The 24,390-nt window shown below is 40.1% G+C and overlaps 2 protein-coding genes across 7 annotated transcripts; one reads left to right on the forward strand and one right to left on the reverse strand.

The window, feature by feature from the left end:
- Positions 1 to 1,509: 1,509 nt before the first annotated feature.
- tuft1b (tuftelin 1b) lies at positions 1,510 to 20,269 on the forward strand. Of its 6 annotated transcripts, XM_065470703.1 has the most exons (13): positions 1,510 to 1,773; positions 2,856 to 2,912; positions 13,926 to 14,003; positions 14,129 to 14,221; positions 14,343 to 14,414; positions 14,563 to 14,628; positions 15,623 to 15,706; positions 16,505 to 16,615; positions 17,834 to 18,057; positions 18,269 to 18,374; positions 18,677 to 18,760; positions 19,267 to 19,358; positions 19,464 to 20,269. In XM_065470703.1, the coding sequence occupies exons 1-13, from the start codon at positions 1,663 to 1,665 to the stop codon at positions 19,534 to 19,536; spliced, it is 1,251 nt and encodes a 416-aa protein (XP_065326775.1). In that variant the 5' UTR covers positions 1,510 to 1,662; the 3' UTR covers positions 19,537 to 20,269. The 6 variants fall into 6 exon arrangements, with proteins under 6 accessions (XP_065326775.1, XP_065326786.1, XP_065326779.1 ...); XM_065470714.1 differs by lacking the exon at positions 1,510 to 1,773 and having other exon boundaries at positions 2,872 to 2,912; positions 13,926 to 13,998; XM_065470707.1 differs by lacking the exons at positions 1,510 to 1,773; positions 2,856 to 2,912 and adding an exon at positions 7,634 to 7,813 and having other exon boundaries at positions 13,926 to 13,998.
- Positions 20,270 to 20,553: 284 nt separating this feature from the next.
- Positions 20,554 to 24,381, reverse strand: LOC135932937 (protein C1orf43 homolog). Its single transcript, XM_065470715.1, has 7 exons — positions 24,150 to 24,381; positions 23,951 to 24,052; positions 23,738 to 23,846; positions 23,589 to 23,642; positions 21,972 to 22,138; positions 21,259 to 21,317; positions 20,554 to 21,138 (listed from the first exon to the last, which is right to left on the reverse strand). The coding sequence occupies exons 1-7, from the start codon at positions 24,210 to 24,212 to the stop codon at positions 20,931 to 20,933; spliced, it is 762 nt and encodes a 253-aa protein (XP_065326787.1). The 5' UTR covers positions 24,213 to 24,381; the 3' UTR covers positions 20,554 to 20,930.
- Between the last annotated feature and the right edge of the window lie 9 nt (positions 24,382 to 24,390).

A 24,390-nucleotide genomic window follows, 5' to 3' on the forward strand; every position in this document is an offset into this window, starting at 1 on the left:
CAGGGTGGCAAATAAGTATTTGGTCACCTCAAACATGGACAATCCCTGGCTCCCACAGACCTGTAACGTCTTCTGTAAGACGCTTTTCTGTCCCCCACTCGTTACCTGTATAAATGGCTCCTGTTCGAACTCATCATCTGTATAAAAGACACCTGTCCACAGCGTCAAACAGTCCGACTCCAAACTTCGCCATGGCCAAGACCAAAGAGCTCTCGAAGGACACCAGGAAAAGTATTGTAGACCTGCACCAGGCTGGGAAGAGTGAATCTACAATAGGCAAGCAGCTTGGTGTGAAAAAATCAACTGTGGGAGCAATCATCAGGAAATGGAAGACTTACAAGACCACTGATAATCTCCCACGATCTGGGGCTCCACGCAAGATCTCATCCCGTGGGGTCAAAATGATCATGAGAACGGTGAGCAAAGATCCCAGAACCACACGGGGGGACCTGGTGAATGACCTGCAGAGAGCTGGGACCAAAGTAACAAAGGTCACCATCAGTAACACACTAAAACGGCAGGGAATCAAATCCCGCAGTGCCAGACGTGTTCCGCTGCTGAAGCCAGTGCATGTCCAGGCCCGTCTGAAGTTTGCCAGAGAGCACATGGATGATACAGCAGAGGATTGGGAGAATGTCATGTGGTCAGATGAAACCAAAGTAGAACTTTTTGGTATAAACTCAACTCGTCGTGTTTGGAGGACGAAGAATACTGAGTTGCATCCCAAGAACATCATACCTACTGTGAAGCATGGGGGTGGAAACATCATGCTATGGGGCTGTTTTTCTGCCAAGGGGACAGGACGACTGATCCGTGTTAAGGACAGAATGAATGGGGCCATGTATCGTGAGATTTTGAGTCAAAACCTCCTTCCATCAGTGAGAACTTTGAAGATGAAACGCGGCTGGGTCTTCCAACATGACAATGATCCAAAACACACCGCCCGGGCAACAAAGGAGTGGCTCCGTAAGAAGCATTTGAAAGTCCTGGAGTGGCCTAGCCAGTCTCCAGACCTCAACCCCATAGAAAATCTGTGGCGGGAGTTGAAAGTCCGTGTTGCTCGGCGACAGCCCCCAAACATCACTGCTCTCGAGAAGATCTGCATGGAGGAATGGGCCAAAATACCAGCTACTGTGAGTGCAAACCTGGTAAAGACCTATAGTAAACGTTTGACCTCTGTTATTGCCAACAAAGGTTATGTTACAAAGTATTGAGTTGTATTTTTGTTATTGACCAAATACTTATTTGCCACCCTGATTTACGAATAAATTCTTTACAAATCCTACCATGTGTATTCATGGATTTTTTTTTTCACATTCTGTCTCTCACAGTTGACGTGTACCTCTGGTGCAAATTACTGACCTCTGTCATCATTTTAAGTGGGGGAACTTGCACAATCGGTGGCTGACTAAATACTTTTTTGCCCCACTGTATTTGCTGTTACAGCAACCTGTTTACAGTGTAGGTCTCAAGAGAGGTGGCTCCTTGCAGGGCAGGACAGTTATTAAACAGGACTATATCCTCTTTGCAGGTCTAGCACAGAATTAGCTGCTGTGTAGAAGAGGCAGATCCTGCACTTTCTGCACTGTTGTGTTATTGGGACATATTACAGGGAAGTGCAAGAGAAACATTTTTGACAAAACAGATGAAGAGAGACGGCGTATGGGCTCCTTCTGGAAGAAGATCAGACAGGAGGCTGGACACAAAATGCCATGGTCCAGGAGAAGAGCCACCAAATATCTGTCCGATGGAGGTGGCATCAACTTCTCAGAGGTTAGACAATATTTAAATGAAATGTGCTCTAAAGCAAAGAAGCCATCACCATACACTTTACTGCTGACCTTAATTATTTAATTGAGTGAATTTTCCATATAATTCTGTTACACAAGAACGTAAAACGTTCAATTCAACGGAATCTGGTCAAATTACATGTAATTAATTGGTGTACATTCAGTTTGTACCAAGCATGTGCTCTTTATTGCTTAATTATATGAGTAAATAAAACTTTTATTTTATATATTAACATATATTTCAGGTTTTTTTTATTTAACCTTTATTTATACATGTAATCCCATTGTTTCAATATAAAAGAGACTAACTAAACCAACTAAAAGAAAATCGCGAAAATTGTTTAATGTGTACACAGTATTAAAAAGGAAAAATTCAGATGCATTTTACTCATATTTATTTCTTCATGTTTATAAGGGCAAATAAAGTTTTTACATTGTCTTTTGTGGCAAATAAGACATAGTCATTCATTCATATTCATTCATTCATTCATTCATTCATTCAGCATGAGTAACAACCTTGTATTCATTCATAAATAATCCATTATAAGACAAGAAACCTTAATGATTGCTAATGTGCCTTAAAAGAGAAATGTGTTAAATAGCATATAGGTCGAATAGCGTTAAGTTACTCATCATCATATCCAGCACCACCATTATTATTATTATGGGAAGAAGAAGAATATCCCATGCCTAATAGGAAAAACACTGAAATTTGAGTAAGTATACAGACAGCTTTAAGCCCAAAATAAAAATGGTCATGTTGGAAAATATGTCAGCAATTGTAAATATGGGCTACATCGTGGTTCAGTGCATTCCACTTACATAAGGTAGGCAGGTCTGCTTTACTTTAGCACCTGGACAGTCAGACAGACGGCAGAGGGAGGCAGAAGCGCAGCGGGGTCCAGGTCTCTCCACGTCTCCCCGGGCGTGTGTCGTATTTAACAATTACTCGCGAAGAGCAGAGTCTGTAAAAACACAGTACTCAAAGAAACCGTGTCCAGTAACTTTGGACAGCTCTGATTTTTCACTTATTTTTATGTGTTGTCGACACTTCCCGACGAGAAGATGAGCGGCGGCGTGACGCGGGCGGTGGAAAAGGGAGAAGAGGACGACGAAACTAAAGTGAGTGATGCTGTGTGACACTAGTTTAAAAGCACTAACTACTATGTTTAGCGTTGCACTCACCCGGATTTCATACTGGGCACATTTTGGTCCACAATGACATAGTTCCCATCAGACTTCCCAGTTTTTAAGAGCAGTTTTTCATATGAAAGCGAAACTTTTACCCGCAAATAAGAATAATAATAATAATAATAACCTCACATGAACTATGTAAAATAATGTGACGTTAAAGCAAAAATCTATCCTTCCTCATCCTTGTTCACCATATTTGCATCATGTTTCCTTTGCTGAACACAACGCAGAATGTTTTTATAAAGATAGCAAATCTAACAACATCACTTAAGATGAGACTTAGGATCCTTGGACTGATATCTAGTGATATTTCTCTAACAGTGTGGGGACATGATCATGAACATTTTTAGTAATACTTAATAAAAATTTGAGTAAACGCTTCTACTCATCACCTTAGACCGCCAACACTGTTAATTATAAGCTACGACTATTTAACTAATGATTCTTATTTTAAATAAATAAATAACTCACCTTTTCTGAGGTACTCAATATATGATGCAGTGTTAACTTTTATTGTTGTTTACTTAAAAAGTGGAATAATGGCAAAAGATGTGGGCTGACCACCAATGCTGAAGTCACTTCAATCAAGGGACTCTGAAGCGCTCACTAATTTTTTAATGTTTTAAACTTTCAGGACCTTAGAGATTAGTTATTCATACCCCACAAGGCCATCAAACGACAATAGTGTAGATCAGGGGTGGGCAATTCATTTCCCCAAAGAGCTGCATGAGAAACTATTTAACTGGTGAAAATAACCAATATTCATTTTATCTCTTTATAAGCTTCTTAAGGAAATTAATTACCCACCTTTGGACTAAACACTTGCTGCTGTATCCTATAGAAGCTGCAGAAAGAAATTTGACTACTATAAATAAACTATAAATAATGCTAACTGCATCACATATATGTTTTAAAGCAGAATTTAATAGCGCGTATTTGGCAATCCAAGCCAAAACTGTGATGCTGCACCTGCATCAACAACTTCCAAAGGCAGTATAATTCTGATGTCACATATAGCAATAATCCTGGTATATAAGAAATCAAAATCTAAGCAATAAAAGCATTTAAAGTAATTCCAAATGTTCTGTGATTTCAAAGGATAAAAACACCTCAAGCAAGTCCAGCCACTGTATTGCAGTGCTTCTTGTTGCTTGACTTTAGCTTTATTAATAACTTCGCCTGCACAGAAAAATAAGCACTACTATTGTAGATTCACCAATATAGCTCTAATGGGCTCAGGAAGTGGAACGGATTCTCGTCCAGTCAGAAGCTGGTTCGATCCTTGGCTGCTCCAGTCTCCAGTCTTTCTCAAACTGAGTTGCATGTGAATGTGTGTGTGTATGATGTTTACATAGAAAGCACTTACATGTATAAAGAAGTGCTTTTGGGAATGCTTAGAGTGATCAAGTAGAGAAGGGAAGTGCTACACAAGAACCTTAACCTTGACCATATACAATAAGCTTTTTAAGAATGAACTGATGTGTTCACACAAGGGAAATGTAAACGTTATCAACTCATTAAATACCAGTGAACAATTATAGCCTCTAGCCGTGTTTTGTTTTTGTTTTTTATTACAGATACAGTAACTGTAATCTTTCGAGCCATTGTAGAAGGATGACAAAGCAGGTGACCGGACATTCAAGAAAGTCAAATTTACAGGGAACTCTGAGCGTTACAGCGCTCATTAAGAATGTGCCGGTACTTGTTGGTTTGGTAGTTAAGTAGAAATATGATCACTGGCAATCAAACAGTTTTTTTTCTTCCAACTGTCTTGCGCATTGCTTTCTTGAGATGCTTCCTTGTAGATACTAAAATGACAACTATTTATTGTGAATCTGCCAAGTAAAACATTAAACATTGCGTGATGCTGTCAAGATCACGGTTAAATGAATTTACTGCTTTAAATCAATGATTTTATACGTGTCGAGTTATGTTGTGATGCCACATGTACTGCATGGTGGCAGCGTGAATGAACAGATAATTTGTTTATAAAGACTCTTGGCAGGAAGCAGAAATCTTTCCCAACAAATGCACTCATGCTGTTCAAGCATTTCTCCCTCTACTGATAGATCTGGTGCAACAAATTCATACGTAGATGAGAACTGTTTGTGGTTTGGAGGGGATCTTGTTTGTGTGGATTGTTCTGAGATCGTTCTTGACTATAGTCTCAGCAGATGCATGCAGCTGAAAAGACAGCAGTGTTTTCACATTCAGTTAAGTAACCGGTGAAATACATTGCTGAAAAAGTAAATAAAAGCAACCAAATTATTTCATTTTCTGAATCGCCTCTTCACAACCATGCCTGACAAGTAATACGATGTGTTTGTGCTAAAATGCTGTGTTTAGTTTTCTCCAGATGTAGTGCTTTGCATTAGGGCCAGACATCTTAATTTTGGTTTAATCTGTCCAAAGGACATTGTTCCTGTCTGCGTTTTGTCCTGCCTCTTTATGTTCTCTATTCTTTTTCTTCTCTTCCTTCTTTTATCTTCTCTTCCTTACCTCAGTCCCAAACCGGCTGTATCAGATTGCTGCCTCTGTTGGAGAGTTCTTCCTGTTAAAAGAGAGTTTTTCTTCCCACAGTCACAAAGTGTATCCTTATATGGGGTTGCTGAGTTTTTCCCCAGAATACAAAATCTTTACCTTTCAACATAAAGCACCTTGAGTTGACTGTTCTTTTCCCCCCGACTTTTCAAAAAGAAAATCCACCAATGTAGCCAATATTAGATTATTTTACATCATAAAAATGTATTTTCAGGACACCTAATGTGAAAGAGTTACAGCTATGACTTTTTAGAACAGGTTTAGTGCCATCAGAAACAATTTAAGGTGGTTTCTTGTAGTTTTATAGCTAGAAGTAAAAGTGCAATGTTAGTTTTTTGTCTCAAAAATCTTCCCAGTTTTCTTATTCAGAGAGCCTGAGACCCACAGGTGTCGAACTCCAGGCCTCGAGGGCAGGTGTCCTGCAGGTTTTAGATGTGTCCTTGATCCAACACAGCTGCTTTAAAAGGCTAAATGACCTCCTCAGCATGTGTTGAAGTTCTCCAGAGGCCTGGTAATGAGCTAATAATTTGATTAAGGTGTGCTGACCCAGGGTGAGATCTAAAACCTGCAGGACACCGGCCCTCGAGGCCTGGAGTTTGACACCCCTGGATAAGACCCTTTGGGTATATTGTATATTGTGTACTGTATATTGTATATATCAGGCAGAGAAAACATGTGTGGGTTTTTCACATTAAACATGACCTCAAATAACCCATTTAAATACATTTAGAGGTTTATTTTGTATTGAGTAATGGTAACGGTAATTTAAGGGTAATTTTAGGGTCTCTTGTGTCATGTGTGTGAACATGATGTGAACAACAAGTGTGTTCTAGGTAAGGTTGTTATTAAAATACCTTAGCTGGATTCCAATGTGGTTTTCTTAGCTCCACGATGTACTTGGAGAGCGACATGGGAGAGATCGCATGCAAGTCTTTTGTTTGTACTGCAAACAAGTCTAAAAGTTATGTTGGCACTACTCATACGTCAACAAAAACAACTGAATGACAATGACAGCTGGAAGACAGTGAACCGAGGTTAAAGCAGGCCATTATGATCATCACTTAGAAGTTAGTGAAAGAATATGGGGATTTTACACATGTTTGTACATATATCACAAAATCAGAGCACATGTGTATATGTGATTTTTCCCTATGTTAAACTTAGTAAAATGCTTTGTTGATACTCTATAAAAGTAGAAACCCCATATTGTTTAAATTGTGAAAATGGTCCCGCACAACTTTCCAAAGACTAAATATGTCAATTAATGATTTTGTACTGTCCAACCAGAAAACCAGATGATTTAGATCATTAGTTTACTAACAAAAAATAACAAAGAAACCATAAAATAAGCATGTTTAAGAGTCCTTCTTAGACGGTCTGCTGTCCCCTCATTTGACAAAACAAATGATTAGTTGACTATAAGTTGAGCTGTCGCTTCATTATAAGCTTAAAATGGCCACGAAACACATGTTATGTAACAGTAATCAGGATTAAGATCATTTAGGAGATGTGCGTACTAAGTCAAAGATAGTTGGATAAACATGCACTAACATGAACATATTTGGTCGGTGCAGCATTTGACTTTTGTTTGCATGATTTTGTTTGCTCTGCACACACTCACCGTGCCAGTAACTCGTTATATAAAGATACTTCATTAATCTCTGTTATGTAACTCTTAGCACATTCCTCAGTGTGCTGCAAACTACCACTGTCACTATGTGGCAGATAAATGAGGTCATTCCTCATGCGTACAGTAAGATACTAACAGATCAAAGAAATCATTAAATGCCCAAAATTAGCATGACATTCATACCCATGATGAGTGTATGTAAAATTGTAATCACAACTGCTTCCCTTTGTCAGATTCATCAACAAAAGATGTTAAAACAAAAGCTCAGTAGGTTCTTATGTTTAGACTCAAGCTGACCATTGTAATATTCGTTTAAATTCAACGCCAACAAAGTTTTTAGTCCACAGTTCTGTATAATCTAATCAGTGGAAATGCTGCCTCCATTTTTTTCCATGCTGTATTTAACATCACAGTCCTGCAGGGGAAGCTCTGATCTGCGTGCCTCCTTGAACTGGCACTCTCGCTGTAGCTCTGACGGGAGAATAATCTGGAGGGGGAAAAAAAGGGTTGGGCAGCTGATGCAGCCTCGCCCAGCCATGTAAGGCAAGACAGCCGTGGCTTCCCATGTACTTAGTCACACAGATAGAGACAGTCTGGATCGCAGCTGCCTGATCATCCCCGGGAAGAGTCCCAGACAACTTTCTCAGCCCAGGTAGATGTAAGTGTGATTCTTTGTGAGATAAAGTGGCATGGTGATTATTATCATGGTGATTATTATGAGGGCAAAGTCTGTGATGGTTCTTGTGGTTGTAATATTTTTTTTTTGCATGGTGAAGTATAGAGCGGTGGTTGGCAGATGATTCATTTAGCTTTGTCTTCCCAGTAAACCAGTCGATACATGATCTCTGCAGGGAAGTTCTTTAAATGAACATTGTTTTCTGTTTAATCAGCATGATTTATCCGAAAAGCAACCACCAAACTTTTATTATTCAATCTGAATTTACCTGATTCTGTTAAATTTCTTCTCACCACCTGCGTGTTAGCAGCGGTATTTAACTTGTTACATAAAAGTAATTGTAAAAGTGACACCTCCTATTTGTCAATTGTTTTCTTGTGTCATGAAAAAATGATTCAGCTTTCATTGTATTAGTGCAATATTCTTTGGGGATTATTCATGAGAGGAGTCTATATTAATACCTATAATGTGTATGGCGTACGCGATCTGGTGGAGCAGGATTTGCGGATAACAAAAACTTGTTTTAAGCAGATAATTACGTCTTCATTCATAAGGTGTTTAGTCTGTTGCTTTGTAATAAAACACATCTGTTTTGACTGGTGGTGGAGATGGGTAGGTTTCACACATGGCTGTGAACTCGGGGGGTCTTGTGGGGGTTACTGCTCGGCCCGGTTTTCCCTTTCCCAGTTTTTGGCTTGCTTCAATTATCTCTGAGTGGCTGATCCTTTATTCTGTGTTTGCTCTTTGCTTTCGCTATGACATCATCTCCAGATCAGTGAACAGCAGACATGGAGGAGTTGGTTGCCCCCTTTCTATTGATTGTGTGAGGTCACCGGCGATAGCGGGATGCTCTGGTAGCCCAGACCTGTAGGGGAAGCTGTGATGCCACCTACTAATCAGTACTCATGAGTCAGGCTGGACAGATTTATAACCAGCTGTTTTCATGTCTCCTGTGAGTCTGTTCCAGTAATGATGATGTGATCTGCAGTGTTGTTGAGTCTTTGATCATCTCAGCTTCAGAGATAATGACTACCTAATTCTGCTCCGCTCTACTTACGCTGTCCAAGTCCCCCTCATGCTTTTGCGTTCTGGTCTGAGATAAGCCAATCTTAAACTGCTCAGCTAACAGTTTTACAGGTTTAGGAATAATTAACTATTTTGATCATTGTTGAAAAAATGATCTCCATTAAATAAAATTCTTTTTTTCTTTCCTCCAGTCAAATTACTTATTTTCTTACATAGTAGTAAACTCCATATCTCTACAATATGAGCTGTTTTCATCCTTTTATATGAATCACTGAAGTTACACCCTCCACTAAAGGAGGTAGAAAGAACTGGAAATGCATACAGTAGCTTTGGCACCTCTCAGTATTCCACTTCCATTGTTTTTTATGTTGAATGCAGGACATTAGAGACAGAAAACAGACTCTCCCTTTGGGCTCTCTGCTGCTACTCAGTTACACAGTTAACCTACAGTTTGTCTTTTTACCAGAACGTTTATCTCAGCACTTTGTTTGCATTTTTGCATTTAATGTTTCACGTCTTTATTAGTGTCACAGCACAGAGATTCGTAATGATTTGTTTAACTAATAAATAAATATTGTTAAAGCTGTTGTGCTAATTTCCAGACCAAATTTTATTCTCACACACCAAATCGAAAAGTTCGAATGGTTAGGATTGCTGTTCTCAGAGCCAGAACTGTGACATCACACAGTGCCAAGAGCAAAAAAAAAAAAACTGCCTGAAACAAAACATTTAGCACAGTCTGAAGCATGAGCTTTGGCTGATTACTTGCAAACTGCTAGTTCTACTTCATGTTGCACAAAACAGTTATTTAATGGTGCTTTGTTCCATGCCTTTAAGGGAAAATCAATCAACTCCCATAGAAAAGCACGTCCCTCAGTGGCTCTGATATGATCAATTAAACTATTTTCATGAGCTTTCCCACCTTATGAAACAGTTATATTTGTAAAGATAATATTTCTTTGTGCAAAAAATGCCACTTAACTTTGCACGCTCTGTGTTCTTTAGTCTTTGAGGTTATATGAGGTCAGGCTTTTATAGAAGCCCTGAGCTGCACAGACAAGCCTGGAGAAGCTGCTCTCACCAGCGTCTGTCTCTTTGTCTCAAGAGTGGAAGCAGATTATTATCTGCACTGTAAACGCACAGAGCAGATGAAAGGGTGGGTTTTATTATGTTCATTAAAAACATGTGAGTTAGCTCATGTCCATAGAGCAGATACATGTAGATAGTGGAGCTGTGTAGCTCTGATGATGTGGAACTATACCGAACAATCTGTAAATGCAAGCCTATGCAAGTCATCCAGTTTAGGAGATAGCTGTACAAATCTCTTAAATATAACAGAATTTTTTTACCCTGGCAACTGTATCATTCTGCAGAAAAGACCATCTAAGACCCTCGTGCTAGTGGCAGGCTTTATAACAATGATGGTGTCTCCACTCGGCTAAGCTGTGATGTTAGCAAAGTGCACACTTACTGGCAGGTGTAGACAGAAGTTTTTACAAGCAACAAAGTGCAACAAGGCTTTGGGAGTTTTTAAGTATTGGGGTGATTCCTGAAAAGAAACTTTGCAGCTGAGTTTTCTATCTTTTCTTTCTGGCTCTTTGTGCGCCATAAAGAGAGTGACATCTGGTTTCCTAGCATTCTGTCTAAGGCAGATATTTCTATAGGTGATGCTTTTAAAACATAACACAGTGTAGATGACTTAAACCACAGGCCTGGGTAACATATGTCAATCTGATTTTAAGGAAACTTATGCCCTTAAGTCAGTCTGTTTTGTCCATACATGCATTTAATGGCTTTTACATCAGGACTTAACAGTCAGCACTTACTTCTATGCAAAAAAAAAAGCATTCAGCTATTCTCTGTTCTATTTCACCTTGGCGCGTGATCACAGGTAGAGTCTAGCTGCTCTGTAATAACACATAATAACACTTTTTTGTAGGAAAGGTGGTTAATAAGTCTTGCAGTCAATTGTTGGGACTGTTTTCATGCACCTGGCCCCTCCAATATGTGCAGTCAAGTCATTTTGTGAGCTCTGACTTGTGATTCATTACAACTATTACTGTCAGCAGAAGAATAGCATGTGGTGAGGTGCACTGCCAGCTCCGCCCAGGGTGTGCCTGTCCCATGATCCTGCCTGCGTCTCTGTTGAGAGCAAAGCCCTTGAGGTGTCCCTCCCTCAGATCAAAGTTTCAGACTTGGCTTACCTCTTACCGCCTCTGTGCTGATGGTTTTCAGGTGACACAATCGCGCTCTGAGAGCTGCCATTCAAGCTAAGCCATTTGTTTGAATTGCAAACAGAGAACTGGTCGCTTACGTCAGTAGCCAAATGTGTTCCCCACATTAGATGCGTTGTTTAACGTGGCATGTTCATGCATGCACCGAAACACTCCAGAATCCGAAATCTGTTTTCACTCATTCACGCAGTTTCATTTTATCCCAGCGACCATCGTGATGAGCCACTAATCAACAAACCACCACCAGTCAGTGGGCGTACCCCCAACTGCCTTGCCACAGATTTGCTGGAAGCCTGACACGGTTAAACGGGATTTCACAGGAAAGAAGGCATGGCTGACTAAGGAATTTGCCAGTTATCGTATGTGAAACAAAATCTGTAAGAAAAAAGAGCAAAATATCTTATTCTAGGATGCGTTCTACTTTCCATCTGGTGGTTTTCTTGATTAAAAGTGCTTTACAAGTTTAAACTCCGAGCTTGTTTGGGATTACACTGTGTCCCTTATATCTCTAGTATGTGTGTCCATGTGCTCACAAATAATGCTTTCTTGAAGCTGACGACAGACTGTGGTATGTAGAGTACGTGTCAGTACCTCTCAGGTGTCATTTTCACTGGAAGCAATTAAAGGTGTGTAAGTAGGAACAATGTGTGAGAAACATTACAATTACTAAATAATTTCAAAAGCATGCTGGGTGCCACTGATGAAACAGGGTGGTGTAAATAATGAGAATATTATAGAACAAATAGCGTGTAAATGTAAAATATGATTCAGGTGGAGTTTTATGGCATTCTTTTGCAGAACCAGAGAGGGAGAAACATCTGGTTCTTTGCTCTCTTTGCATTTTGTGAAACACAAGCATCTCAAATGCTTGTGAAATACCTAAAATACCTTTGTGATGGAAAACAGGAGGCTGGAACTGGAGAAACATATTTATGTGGGGATCAGTGAACCAGTGAACAGCAGCTGTAAACATCTGGTGGTTTGCTTTACCCAGGTGTACGCAATACAAGTAAACAAATCAGCATACCTCAAACTCATGCTATCAGGAGTGTTCGAACTAACCCAGCATGCTCTGGCCTTTTGTCATAATAGTAATAGTTTTGGGTATTTACTTCAGGATTACAAGTTTTTAAACTAAAAGAAGAAGACAGCTACAGTGCAAGAGCTTTATTTTTGCCTCAGGCTCTTAAGCTGTGTGCCATTTTTGCAGCTACCTGTTGTCCTCTGTGGTCGACGCCCACGCGGAATTTAATTAGGGCCACTGATGACAGCGTGCACAGCAGAACCACAAAGCACACAGTGTTTTCACAGGAGCTCGGCCTAAACAATGACTTAGCATATTAAGCACTCCATATGCTCATATACTGTAGGGTGGGGACACCCTGAAATCAAACTATACATGAGCTATACACTCCAGACATAGTGGATTTGGAGATAAGATAAAAATGAACTGTTACGTAGCTCACCAGCAATTAGAGTGTTATCCTTCACTTTCAGGGGATTTTGTTTGTCAAAAGGACTAAACCGTTTGTTTTCTTTGCATACTTGGACTAAAGCAACACCTTAACCCAATTTCCCTCGGGATGAATAAAGTATAATCAATCAATCAATCAATCAATCAAATACACCTTCATCCTATTAAATGGGTGTTCCCAGGGACAAGTGCGTGTTTTTACAATATTAAGTATTTGTTTGTTATGTGGTTTGACTAAAGTCACAGGTGGGTTTAGCTGACTTTCTCGGGTGAGTTAAATGTATTTGTGTCTAAGTTTGTGGGAGAAAAAAATGAAAAGTACCCCTCAAAAACTAATTACTACAGCAAGTCACGCTGATTAGCATGTGAGCTTAGATTAAAGAGTCATGATCAGCACACAATGACACGTACTTCCAGTGAAAGAGTACTCTCACTGGCGGGAGTGTCTGCCTTATTAGGACAACAAGATGCAACACTATTGCAGCAATAACTGGTAAGGACAGTTTAAGGAGATGATCCACACAAGGGCACATTTACTGGGATTCCTACTGCCTCACTCACAGAGCAGAATTAACTAGAACTGAACTGAAATATAAGAGGGCGATATATCAAAATAATAGAATAGAATATACAAAAGTATACACATATAACGATATCTGCAAAATAGAATGCAATGCACTGCAGTAGATGCGAGAGAAGAGGTCACATCTCTCGGATCAAATATAAGGCATGATGCATTGATCAAAAAAACAAACAAAACAGAACAGATACTATAAAAATGAGTGGGACAGACTAGACTAGAATACAATAGAAGAGATGGACAGTTACAGTGAATTACGTTGGCCATGAGTTATGTTAGTCAAACCATCTGAATCTTTCTGGAACTTCCAGTGTGTGTGTGTGTGTGTGTGTGTGTATTATATAAACTTTAGCTTATAAAAGCCTGCATGACAAATAATCTCTGTATTTTCTGTTTCCGTTGCCAAGACGACACGTTGACTCTGGAGTGACTAAGCAGTCACGGATGTTTTAAGTTGTGATATTTTTGTCCCTGACTGGTCAGCCTTGGTTTCATTTTCTCCAGTGTTTGGTCATAATCACCAGACTTGGCCACGAGGGCAGAGTGGAAATGTCTCCTCATTGGCGGTTGCTAGGCTTCACAGTTTAACTGTGTGGCATCCAAGGAGAAACCTCAATAATGGGGAAGTTTTATGCCCACCCCCGCCCCCCCAAAAAACGCGCTCTCTCTCTCTGGCTTTCAGCTCCACCCTGTCTTTCAGTTGAGACTTTCATTTTGAGCCCTGCTTCATTTCCCCGATGCTTCATTTAGCACATCTTCTTATCTCATCTTTCATTTCAGGACCGTTGCAGGCAGCTTAGACTCAGCTTACAACGTCGAGACCAGACAGGCAACACCTCACAACAGCACAACAGTAAGGTACAAATTCAAAGCAGTTTTAAAACTATTTGTTAACTGAGAGAAAGAGAGGAATGCAGAATGGGAAGTTTGATATATACATATGAGGATTTGTGTTTGTTTTTGTTTTTTTATACTGAATGTAGGAGAGCACCATAGAATTTGTGCCGCCGCAAAAACCTGAAGAGCAGGAAGACGAAGTTGAAGTCAGACCTCACATAGAAGTTGAAGTCATCAAAGTATGTGAGCTTGTTTTGCTGTCACGTTTATTGATAAAGTTTGAGCTACTCAACACTTCAGTTTTAACTGAACTACAGTCACGTGTATTATCTAACATGCCGCGGTCACTGTGTCATCCAGTTTTACCTCGGAAAAAACCCACCGGAAGAAAGCGTCAAGATGCTTACGGACGAGGTGTCCCAGATTCAGGAGGTCAGTGTGTGGACAAATCAAAGCTGAAAAGCTATTGGTGGAAAGCAGAGTGTGTTTCTTTAAGCACAGCGTTCAGGTGTGTCAAGGGTATACCTGTGGTTCTGCGTAGTACACATCTTTTTAATGCCTGATGTGTTTTTGTTTTTAGGTGAGGTATTGTCTGAAGACTCTGAGACAGCAGATGGCAGCCAGGCAGAATGGCAACAACAGCAAGGTACACACCCTCTGCCTCAGAAACAGTTCAACAGATTATCTTTGGTCCGACAGTTTGGAAGAATAGTGATTTTAATGCCTTAAAAGGGTCAAAAGGTTAAGTATATTACAAGTTATGTATATATGCACTGCATATAAGGCTAATTTCCTCCTCTGACCAAACAGTAAAGACATCTTCTTCAAGTAAATATCATCCAATTTTACAAGATCTACATGACATTTATAAAATAAAATAAAAAGCTTTTTTAGATGAGCTTTGCCCTTAAAATAGGTAGCAGCATCTAAGTAAAATGCAAATGACTGAGCAGAGTTAGTGGTTAACAATAGCCTCCATATAAATGACAGAATATTTAAGCAAGAGTTACAACTGGAAAATTACTTGCCTAGTTTAGATGTTATTTGGCAGGGTTTAGATGTGGGGCTTAATCATTCATAGATGCTCTGTTGCTTGGTAGAGCTTGGAGATGACTATCATTATTAATTTGAATGCAATTTTTTTAAGTTGCAAAGACAGAAATAGCTGCCTGTATCCTTTAGTTTGATACCAAATGCATATCAGATAGAGAAGACGTTATTATTTAGCATAAACTTGTAAGTGCATTTGAACATGGGTAATTAGTTGATAGGTGTATTTAGTGCAATGTAATTTAATGTAATGTTTTTAACATGGGACTATAGAAAGTGACCTTTGAGTGCAGTCACTCCAGGACCTGCAGCTTTTAGAGCTTCATAGGTTGCTGCTTGGTCTTTGTGAGTGTTGAACTGTGCGTGTGAGTCACCTTCTCTTAACCTAAGAGGCTTACGAGACCTGCATGGCCTTCACAGCTGACATATGGAATACCCAAATTATGTAACACCTTAGTGCTCCTGCTTCTTGGTTTAAACACAAACACAGCGTATCACAATGTTAATTGTGTAGACCTGAACTGTTCCATTTTATGTGCAGCTTTTTCCACACTAATTCCTCCTCCCATTTGCTCCTGTTTCCTATTCAGCGTCCAGCCAATGGCTTCAGAGTCAAAGCACCCACCAGCCAACCAGGTGTCATCAATGCCAACGGCGTCCACACTGATGCTTACGTAAGCTCGTCGTAGTTTGCAGAATTATCTGACCTGAAGCGCTCCCGTGTGTAGCCTTTATCATTTGATTATTCATCAGTTTGAGATGAATGAAATGGGGAAATGGAAGAAGTCACTTTCAGCTGCAGTTCATTTGAATGCATTCAAAGTTTTATTCAAATGACAGTCATGATGGAAAAAAATGTCTGTCCCTGCAGCAGTTCCTCATTGATTCAAACCAGACAACTGCCTGCTTTTGCAGAGAAAATGCTACCCAGGCTTTCATCAGCTCATAACAAAGCTTACCACACACACACACAAGATATCGTCTTTCCCATGCATTATTCTTGACTTGGCAGATCATAACAACTGGTGTAATTCAACACCATCTACCAAGCAAGTAGTGTTGGAGCTGCAAGAAAGCTTGTGTGTGTTTGTGTGTGTGCATGCTAGTCAAACCCAGTATCTTCTATGTATCGTATATAGGTAAGGTAGGGTCAATTTACACTTCCCTCTAAGTGGTTTCAGATCGTATCACAGTGCATTAGATGTGTTGTTTCTCTGGTAGAGGAAACCATTCTGTCTTCCCAAATAGGAGCCTTGAGATAAAAGATTATCTGTGCAGAGTTTAACAGCTCCTTGTCTAAATGATTTTGTTACCTCAGGCTAGACCATGCAGCCTTGTGAACACAAAGCAAATGGCCTATCAGCAGCCTCTTTTATCAGTTTGTTAGCCCATGTTGAGCCCTCTGGTTCAAGAGGCTTGTGAGATTAAATCTAATTGAGCATGTCACTTTCTTTGTGTGTGTGCACTCTCAGGTTGGGGATAATCAAGAGGAGAGTGCGAGGCTCAGAGAGGTGACCAAACGCCTGTATGCTCAGCTGAAGGAGATGGAGAAGCAGCATCAGGAGGAGATCGACATACTGCAGGTCTGTATCAGGAGATGAGTAACGTGACAGAGCTTCCTGTCCACTGCAGCTATGACTCACCCCTCTGCTGCTCTCTTGCTCCTTTAATCGTCCTTGTTATCTGTCAGTGTTATCTTTGGATTTCATCCCTCATCTTGTGATCCTCCACTGTTTGGATCTTTGCTCTGCAGTACATTCATCTGTCAGGACATGTAGGGGCACCGCCCAAAGACAAACACTTTACTTTACATGTGCAATTCTTTACTGTTAGTGACTCCAGCGAAACAAAATTATGCAACAGGAGGATATGAGACATTATTTACTAGGAAGTTATCTAAATCATTTACATTTTTTTGACTGAATTCAGTTTAGACAGAAATAGCCGAGAACAATACATTTAAAAACAAAACATACAGTCACTTATCAAGCTAAAGGGGATTAATTATCCTGATTTTTTATATCAAATATACTTTGTTACAATGAAAGTTTCAAGTAGCGAGGTCAAGTATGTACAAGCAATACCTGTGAGCCAACAGCTCAGACTTTAGACTGCATTAAATGCTCAGTTTCAGCATTTTTGTACTCGTAGCTCTGTGTGGGATCATAGAGGGAGGATATCCTTAATATGGTCATCCCAGGCACACAGATCTGCTGTTTAACCTTATGTTTGTGATCAAGAACACGTAAAACTACTCTAGTAGAGTCCAAGAATATATTTGTATGCATAACAGGTTCCCTTTAATGCTGCCAGGAAAAATTAATAAAGCTTAGAATAATTAATTTAGCATTTCTAAGAAGCCCTAAGGAGACCGATTGGCAGCCTGTCCCGAGATATACGCCGCCTCTCGCCCAGTGACTGGGACAAGCTTCAGAATGGATGCATGATTTCTGAGTAGGCACTGTTTTGCCACAACTAGTTCAACACTTTAAAAATCTCATGTAACAAAAAGCAATAAAAAGGTGCAAATAAAATGAAACTGGGGGGATTCCAACTAAGCCGCATTTTCTACTCAGGTGGCAACATAAGTGAAAAATACGTGTCGATTTTCCACTAAAATAAAATCTAAAATATACCTTTAGTTATAATTATTGGAGTTACAATTTGTTAATTCAGTTATCTTGGGGATACTAACTGTGGCAGTGAATCGGCCTTATCAAATCAATGAAAACCAGACTCAGGTCAAACTTTATATTATAGCACACCAGGAGGCAGTCCTCACACTTTGGTTTTCCTTGCAGGCCGAGTCAAACGAGTATCAGGCACAGCTGGCTGAGCAGACAGAGCGGCTGCAGAAGGCTGAGGAGCAGTCTGCAGAGAGAGGTCAACAGGTGGAGGAGCTGCAGAAGCTGCTGGGAAACATGGAGATCGAGAACGGCATCCTCAAAGACAAGATGGCTGCAGGAGAGGCGGAGCTGCTGCAGCTTAAAGCAGGCGGAGAAGAAGCAGGAGAGAAGGAGCAGAGGTAAGACTGCACACAGACTCGTAAAAGAAGAAGTTTCTAATAAACCAATAATGAGGAAAGGCTCTGCCTAGAGAGCATCCTATAAAATCTTATCTGATTGATTGTGCTTTATTTAAGGGAAAGCCACTTTTATGTCCTCCAGTGAAAGAGAAATACATATTTTACTCCAGTGCTTGACTGTATATAAGCTTTCTCATGTATCTGCTTTCAGGTGTGCAGAGCTCGAGAAGGAGGTGGCTGTCCTGAAGGAAAAGATTCATCATCTTGACGACATGTTAATGAGTCAGCAGAGGAAGGTCCGCCACATGATCGAACAGGTATTTATGCAGGATGAGGATGTAGCCTGGTGGTGCATAGTGTACACAGACACACACAGACTTGCAAGTTGCCCATAAACACACACACACACACACAGGAAGCCACTAATGAGAAAATTTGATTTCTGAGGAGGCGGACACATGAAGTAGAATTGATTTGGGGGAATGAAGCCAAGCAGAAGCGTGTGGTGAAACAAAACCGCTGGCGATAAATAAGTGATGATGCATCTGCTTCAAGCAGACAAGCGTCTTGTGTTATTCATACAGTCTCTCATTGTTTGTTTGTTTCATCTATAACGCAGCTCCAGAACTCCCGCACGGTTCTCCAGGAGAGAGATCGAGCCATCAGGGATCTGGAGGAGAAGGTGGCTTTCCTGGAAGCAGAGGTGAGGAACTTTCTAAAAAATGTAAATAGGCTGGATCACTGACTTTATCTCTGTTTTCTTTTGTTTTTAAAGCCTTTCTTTGCTTAAAAGATTATCAAATACAGCTGTAGCTTTCTTAAATGAGCTTTTTAAATCTCACAATAAAAAGAGTCTATTATCCCCTGTGTTGTTCCTTAAACATGGCACACATAAAAGAAGGTGGTGCTCAAAAAAATGCACTTTTTGCTCCTGGCTGTGCCCAGGCATGTTAGAAAAATTCGTTGGCCTATTATTTCAATGAAATTATATTTTTTGCAATTATTTATAGATTTACAACATCATCAGAATAAATTAGGTGTTGGTCACAGAACCATAAACAGACTATTGATGTCAGGTTTTAGTCTTTTCATGGGCTTTGCCAACAGTAGGAAAATATAAAATAGCTTTGTTGTTTGAAGTAAAACTGTACCTGTGTCAAGCCGAAAGAATGCACCGTTTAACGTCGTTAATCCCGTTCCTGTTTACAGAACAAAGAAATGCATGACCACATGGAATACTACCTGGCAGGCCAGGATCTTCCACCCTCATCTACTGAGAACAAGCCAGAGGTTGTTTACAGGTGAGCCATCACTTCCTAACTTACAGTCCTTTCTATTAGTCATCCTACAGTCAGATGTCTAAAATAATCTCTTAACATTTCTTTTTCTCCCCCACCTCTGTGCAGCAAACCGCTGACACCGACAACTCAGAGCAGCAAAGCCCTCCCATTCATCAAAGTCATTGAGATCAAATCATGATTGGAGAGACAACCAAAGGAGTTAAATACTGTGTACATATTTATATATTTAACCATATATGTAAAATGTAGCTCTGCAGTGATTTTTTTTTTTAATTTTATTTTTATAAAGGCTGTTTTAGCAGACCTCACGCACATTCTGTCGATACCTCGTTGTTGCTTCTAGGGCTGTTCTTTGTATCTTCTTTTGGTTTCCTCAAAACAGGGATCCATGCAGAATCTGAATAAGCTGTTTCAACAGGTCAAACTATAAGGCGTGTCAGTTAAACGCTGTTGCTAGTCTAGGTCAAATGCACGAATAATCACAGTGATTTTAGTGTTTTCATGATCACAGTCACTCTCGGGGTTCAGGGTCAAATTCCTCAGTGCTTTGCACCACGTTGCCAATATCAGGCGTGCAGTTATGATGTCAGCAATAAAATTTGATTCACGCTTAGCTGAGAGGTTGGGTCAATCGTCATACTATTTTGATATAAGTTTGACCTTGTTTTAGCTATGCAGGGACAGACTAAGTACTCCCTCAACGTGCTTATTGAACAGGCCAAACATGTTTTGTGCTAAAAGGTTATATTAAATTACGCTTATTTTGCTTGATTATTAACATAATTATGCATCGTTCCATTGACTTTGCTGCTTCTTCCTGTCAAATACCTTGTTGCAATCCAGGATGCATATTTTTAGAAAGTTACTTTATACTGTGAAGAGTGTAGATACCCTGAAGTTCAGTCTGCGTCACTTTTCTGTAAACTTTGTCCAGTTTTATTTAAATTTAATAAAAGAAATGGTTTATCTGACTCAGTTCATTTACAGCGCTTTTTTTAAATCATGGGTTACTATATCCTTCCTCTATGACCTCACACCGCCACCTAGTGGAAATACAGGGACGATAATTATATTAAAAAAAAAAGAGGGCGGGAAAGTTCCCTCAAAACCACAAAACCCTTTTATCTTCATATAAATACACGTCACACGTATGAATTTAATAAGTTAGCATAAATATCTTACATTTGTACATTAATCAAACATTTGTATTTACAATTTCAACTCTCAAGAAAAAATAATAAATTCAGTTGACTTGTTGCTTTTACAAAAATGAAATGAAATTTTTTCCGGGTTGGCAACAATTGTGTTTTCCTCTGCACACATTAAACAGCAAACACACACATACAGAAAAGGGGAAAAAAACCATCCTGTGACAGCAAGACTTTAACAACTGCATCATTTTTTAGATCAAAAATATAGAGGATGACATGTCTCTCGCTGTCCATTCTGAGCTTATTTTAAGTTTGATGTTTTAAAGCTCATTTTTAAAGCCAACCAGTCAGTCTGCGACAACTTTTTGTTTCCCAGTAGACTGACCGCACACCATACAACCATCCTCTGACAGTCAGTGCATCACAGCGTGCTCTCCAGTGTGTTGTAGTTGTCTTTGAAACTTTTGAGCTCCAGAAAGTGTTTGGGCCTCTTGCTGCGCTGGCCGGTTGAAGGCAGGTAGGTGACCTGGATGGTGGAGGGAGTGCTGCGGACAGGAGAGCCTGTCAGGTCCTTGGCTGCGGACTGGTGATGCTGGTCGAGGCTGGTGGTGCTGGAATACGCCTTCACACTGAGGGTGATAAAACAGATGATTTCAAATGTACTGTATAAACTGACAATGCACACTGCATCATTTGCTGCAACAGAAATAAGACTGGTTTCAAGTCTGGACCAGTAGGGTGACACTTACACGTCAGCCAGTTCGTTTAGAGCTTGCTGATATTCAAGAAACTCGGGTTCCCCAAACACCTGAAACAAATATTTAAATCCACATCAGCAGATGAAAGAATTAAACTCGTTACATTCTTGTCTTTTATCAACCCTCTGTGCCCCTCTGTTCTTCTAGTGAGTGTGTCAGATCACAGTTTACTTCATAATGTCAGGTGATGAGCAACCACAACTTTTTACTCTGAAGGAGGCTGTAAAACTTTGTAAAAAGACTCGATGAGTCAAAGATACAGGATCACTGTCATCACGAGGATTTCCAGAACTTTTATGTCAATAAGAGTTGCTGATTCAATAAGTGCATGCTATTAGGCCATGTTACTGAAACTTTGTTTGAAGTGGCTTTAACGTTGTTAGACTCAGACGCTTAGCAAATAAACTTTCATGTGATGTGAAAACATAATCAAACAGGAGACAAGGCTTGAGTTGAGGAGGAGGATGAGATGGAGATTAGAGGGAGAAGAGAGAGCAGTGGTGGAGGTGGCAGATGAAGAAGACGTCTTAAATGGTCCTAAATAGTTTGAAAGCAATAACTGCAAAATCTAAATTAAAATGATATTTATAATTAACACTTTACGGTAGCGTTAGATTCTCCATTCTTTCTGAATTCTGGAACCTGAAACATTCTAATAAAGTTCTGTTGGGATACAGCAAAATGCAGTAAAAACGTTTATGCACCCCAGTCCCATGACGAGCGCTGTCGTAGCCTTCAAGCAAACGGTCAATAAGTGCACTGCGGCTGCTCTTTATCAGAGAGTGGGAGTTGCGCAGCTCAACTAGCCAGTTCCTGAAGCTGCGTCCAGTAAATGCGCTGGGGCTCCCACTTATCTCCTGCAAAGGAATTCCTGTGGCAGAGAGAGGAAGGAAGACAAGTTGAAGGTCAGGAAAGACGTTTTAATGCTTTAAATGGAACAAAAACAAAACAAGAACAGAATTAAAAATGATTTTTACAATAATAAAAAAAAGCTGAGACACAGTAGAAAATTCAACTGAAACCACAACAAAAAGACTTGTGAATCACTAAAACTCTATATTTCACTCAAGCTTGAAAATTTTGTGCCACCACTGTTTGGCCAAAATTACAGAGAAAGCTGAGAAATGCATAAAACCACTGAGTGGACATATTACAGCTAACTGGCAAATGGTTACCTTTAATATGCCCAACAACGATTATATCATCTACTGATATAAAATCAGAAATATAAACAGACTCAGAGAAATCAGGCTGTCAGGTGGCACAGCAAGAACTCATGAACATGGCTGCAAACCACCACCAGCCAACTCAGTGGTAAGCTGCATCCACAAAGCCAGTTCAAACTCTACTGTGCAAATATGGGCCTGAACTGCTTTAAGTTGGACTCAGCTGAAGCATAAAATGATGCTGTCTTCTTTTGGATATTCTGACACTTCCGCTGGGATAAAGAGGAAAGGTGCTATCCAGGTTCAAAACCCATGTCTGTGCAGGTATAGGGGTGCATTACTGCAACAGCACAGCTTGCATATGTAAGACGGCTTCATTAATTCTCCTGGACAACATGTTTTGGAGCAACACTATGTTGCACTATATGCTAAATCGCCTTTTTGCATGCCGGTGCAGTAAAAGAGTTAGGGTGCTGAACTGGCCTCCCTGCAGATCAGATCTGTCACCCACTGAAAAAAGAATGAAAAGGGTAACCCTGAACTCTACAGCCAAAATCCTATATAATTCAATAATTCAAAACTACAGCAATATAAGTAAAACACTTGAAAAAGATGATGTGGGTTTGGACAGCTGTGAACAAGCTCAGCATGTTCAAAATGTCCTCCTTGAATCCATGAACCTTCTCTGTGGTCTTCCTTTGTTCCTCCTGCTTGGCACCTCCATATTCAACATCCTTTTCCAGTATATCCACTATCCCTCCTCTGCACATGTCCAACATATCTCAGCCTTGCTTCTATAACTTTGTCTCCAAACTGCTCAACCTGAGCCGTATTCTCTCTTGCTTCTACCTCTCCACCTGCTCCCTCCTTTTACTACAGATTACGATGTCATCTGTGAACATCAGAGATCATCAGAGACTCCTGCCGGACCTCATCTGTCAACCTGTTGATCACCACTAAACTGGAAGGGGCTCTGAGCCAATCCACTGAGCCAACCCGTCGCTCCTGCTGCACACCTCACCACTGTCTCACTGTTCAAAATGAACATATATTTTCAAAATAACTTTTGAAAAAAATGTACACAATTATTACACTAAATGAAATACTGCCCACTGTCACCATGAATAAATTTAAGGAACAAATTGTAACTCTCACCTGAGTCACGGATTGCATCCAGAGCTTTCATCCTGTACAGGTAGTTGTAGCAACCTTTGAAATATAAGATATCATATTGTTACGTTTCAAAAAATAAATAAATAAAAAGGACAACATTTGTTCAAAATGAGTTTAAAAAGCTGACTGACTTATCTGTGATGCCCGCTTCAGTCTGTCGTCTTCTTCTGACAGGAGCCGAGGTTCATAACGTATCTCATGAACTTTGGACAGTCTGGACTCAATCTCCTCCCTCAGACCCTGTAGATTAATTCATAAAGCATTCATTCACATTAACGCACAAAGAGTAAATAATAATAATAATTATAATAATAATAAAAAAACAGTAAAGATCCACGCCTCACCTTTGGTGCATTGTGGCCAATAGGTACATGGGGCCCTCGGCGGGATCTCATTGCAAAACGCATGATCTGCCTTTTGACGAATATAAACAGCAATACAAACACCTGAACACAAAACCAAGCGTGACAGGAGGGAGGTTAAAACTTATCATAAGCACACCACCGTGTACCAGGTATCGAGCTTTTACTGTAACTTACTCACCAAGCTTCCATAGGCCATAACCAAAACAACATTGACTCCAGATAACGGCGATGACTCTGCCATGCCGCCTGTCAGTGCTTACAGTCTACGCGACGACGAATCACTCTACAGCTTCAAAGTATGCTTAGAAAAAATAAAATATCAGCAACTGAGCTGAGCCTTGTCTTTTTCTTCATGGGCATCATGCGCTAAGCTATGCTACTTAGCTTTCAGTTAGCTTTGCACTGTGAGGGCGGGACCA

Source organism: Pelmatolapia mariae, linkage group LG22 (assembly GCF_036321145.2).
Source record: "Pelmatolapia mariae isolate MD_Pm_ZW linkage group LG22, Pm_UMD_F_2, whole genome shotgun sequence".
In the NCBI taxonomy this organism is placed as follows: Eukaryota; Metazoa; Chordata; class Actinopteri; order Cichliformes; family Cichlidae; genus Pelmatolapia; species Pelmatolapia mariae.

What these genes read in the sequence shown, in the direction of transcription:
- tuft1b (XM_065470703.1), top strand. Translation starts at nt 1,663, where the DNA reads ATGGGCTCCTTCTGGAAGAAGATCAGACAGGAGGCTGGACACAAAATG. An exon ending in GTGGCATCAACTTCTCAGAG is followed by an intron (nt 1,774 to 2,855) that starts GTTAGACAATAT and finishes CCCGACGAGAAG; the next exon opens with ATGAGCGGCGGCGTGACGCG. An exon ending in AAGCCAGAGGTTGTTTACAG is followed by an intron (nt 19,359 to 19,463) that starts GTGAGCCATCAC and finishes ACCTCTGTGCAG; the next exon opens with CAAACCGCTGACACCGACAA.
- LOC135932937 (XM_065470715.1), bottom strand. Translation starts at nt 24,212, where the DNA reads ATGGCAGAGTCATCGCCGTTATCTGGAGTCAATGTTGTTTTGGTTATG. An exon ending in TTGGCCACAATGCACCAAAG is followed by an intron (nt 23,847 to 23,950) that starts GTGAGGCGTGGA and finishes ATTAATCTACAG; the next exon opens with GGTCTGAGGGAGGAGATTGA. An exon ending in CTAAACGAACTGGCTGACGT is followed by an intron (nt 21,139 to 21,258) that starts GTAAGTGTCACC and finishes TATCACCCTCAG; the next exon opens with TGTGAAGGCGTATTCCAGCA.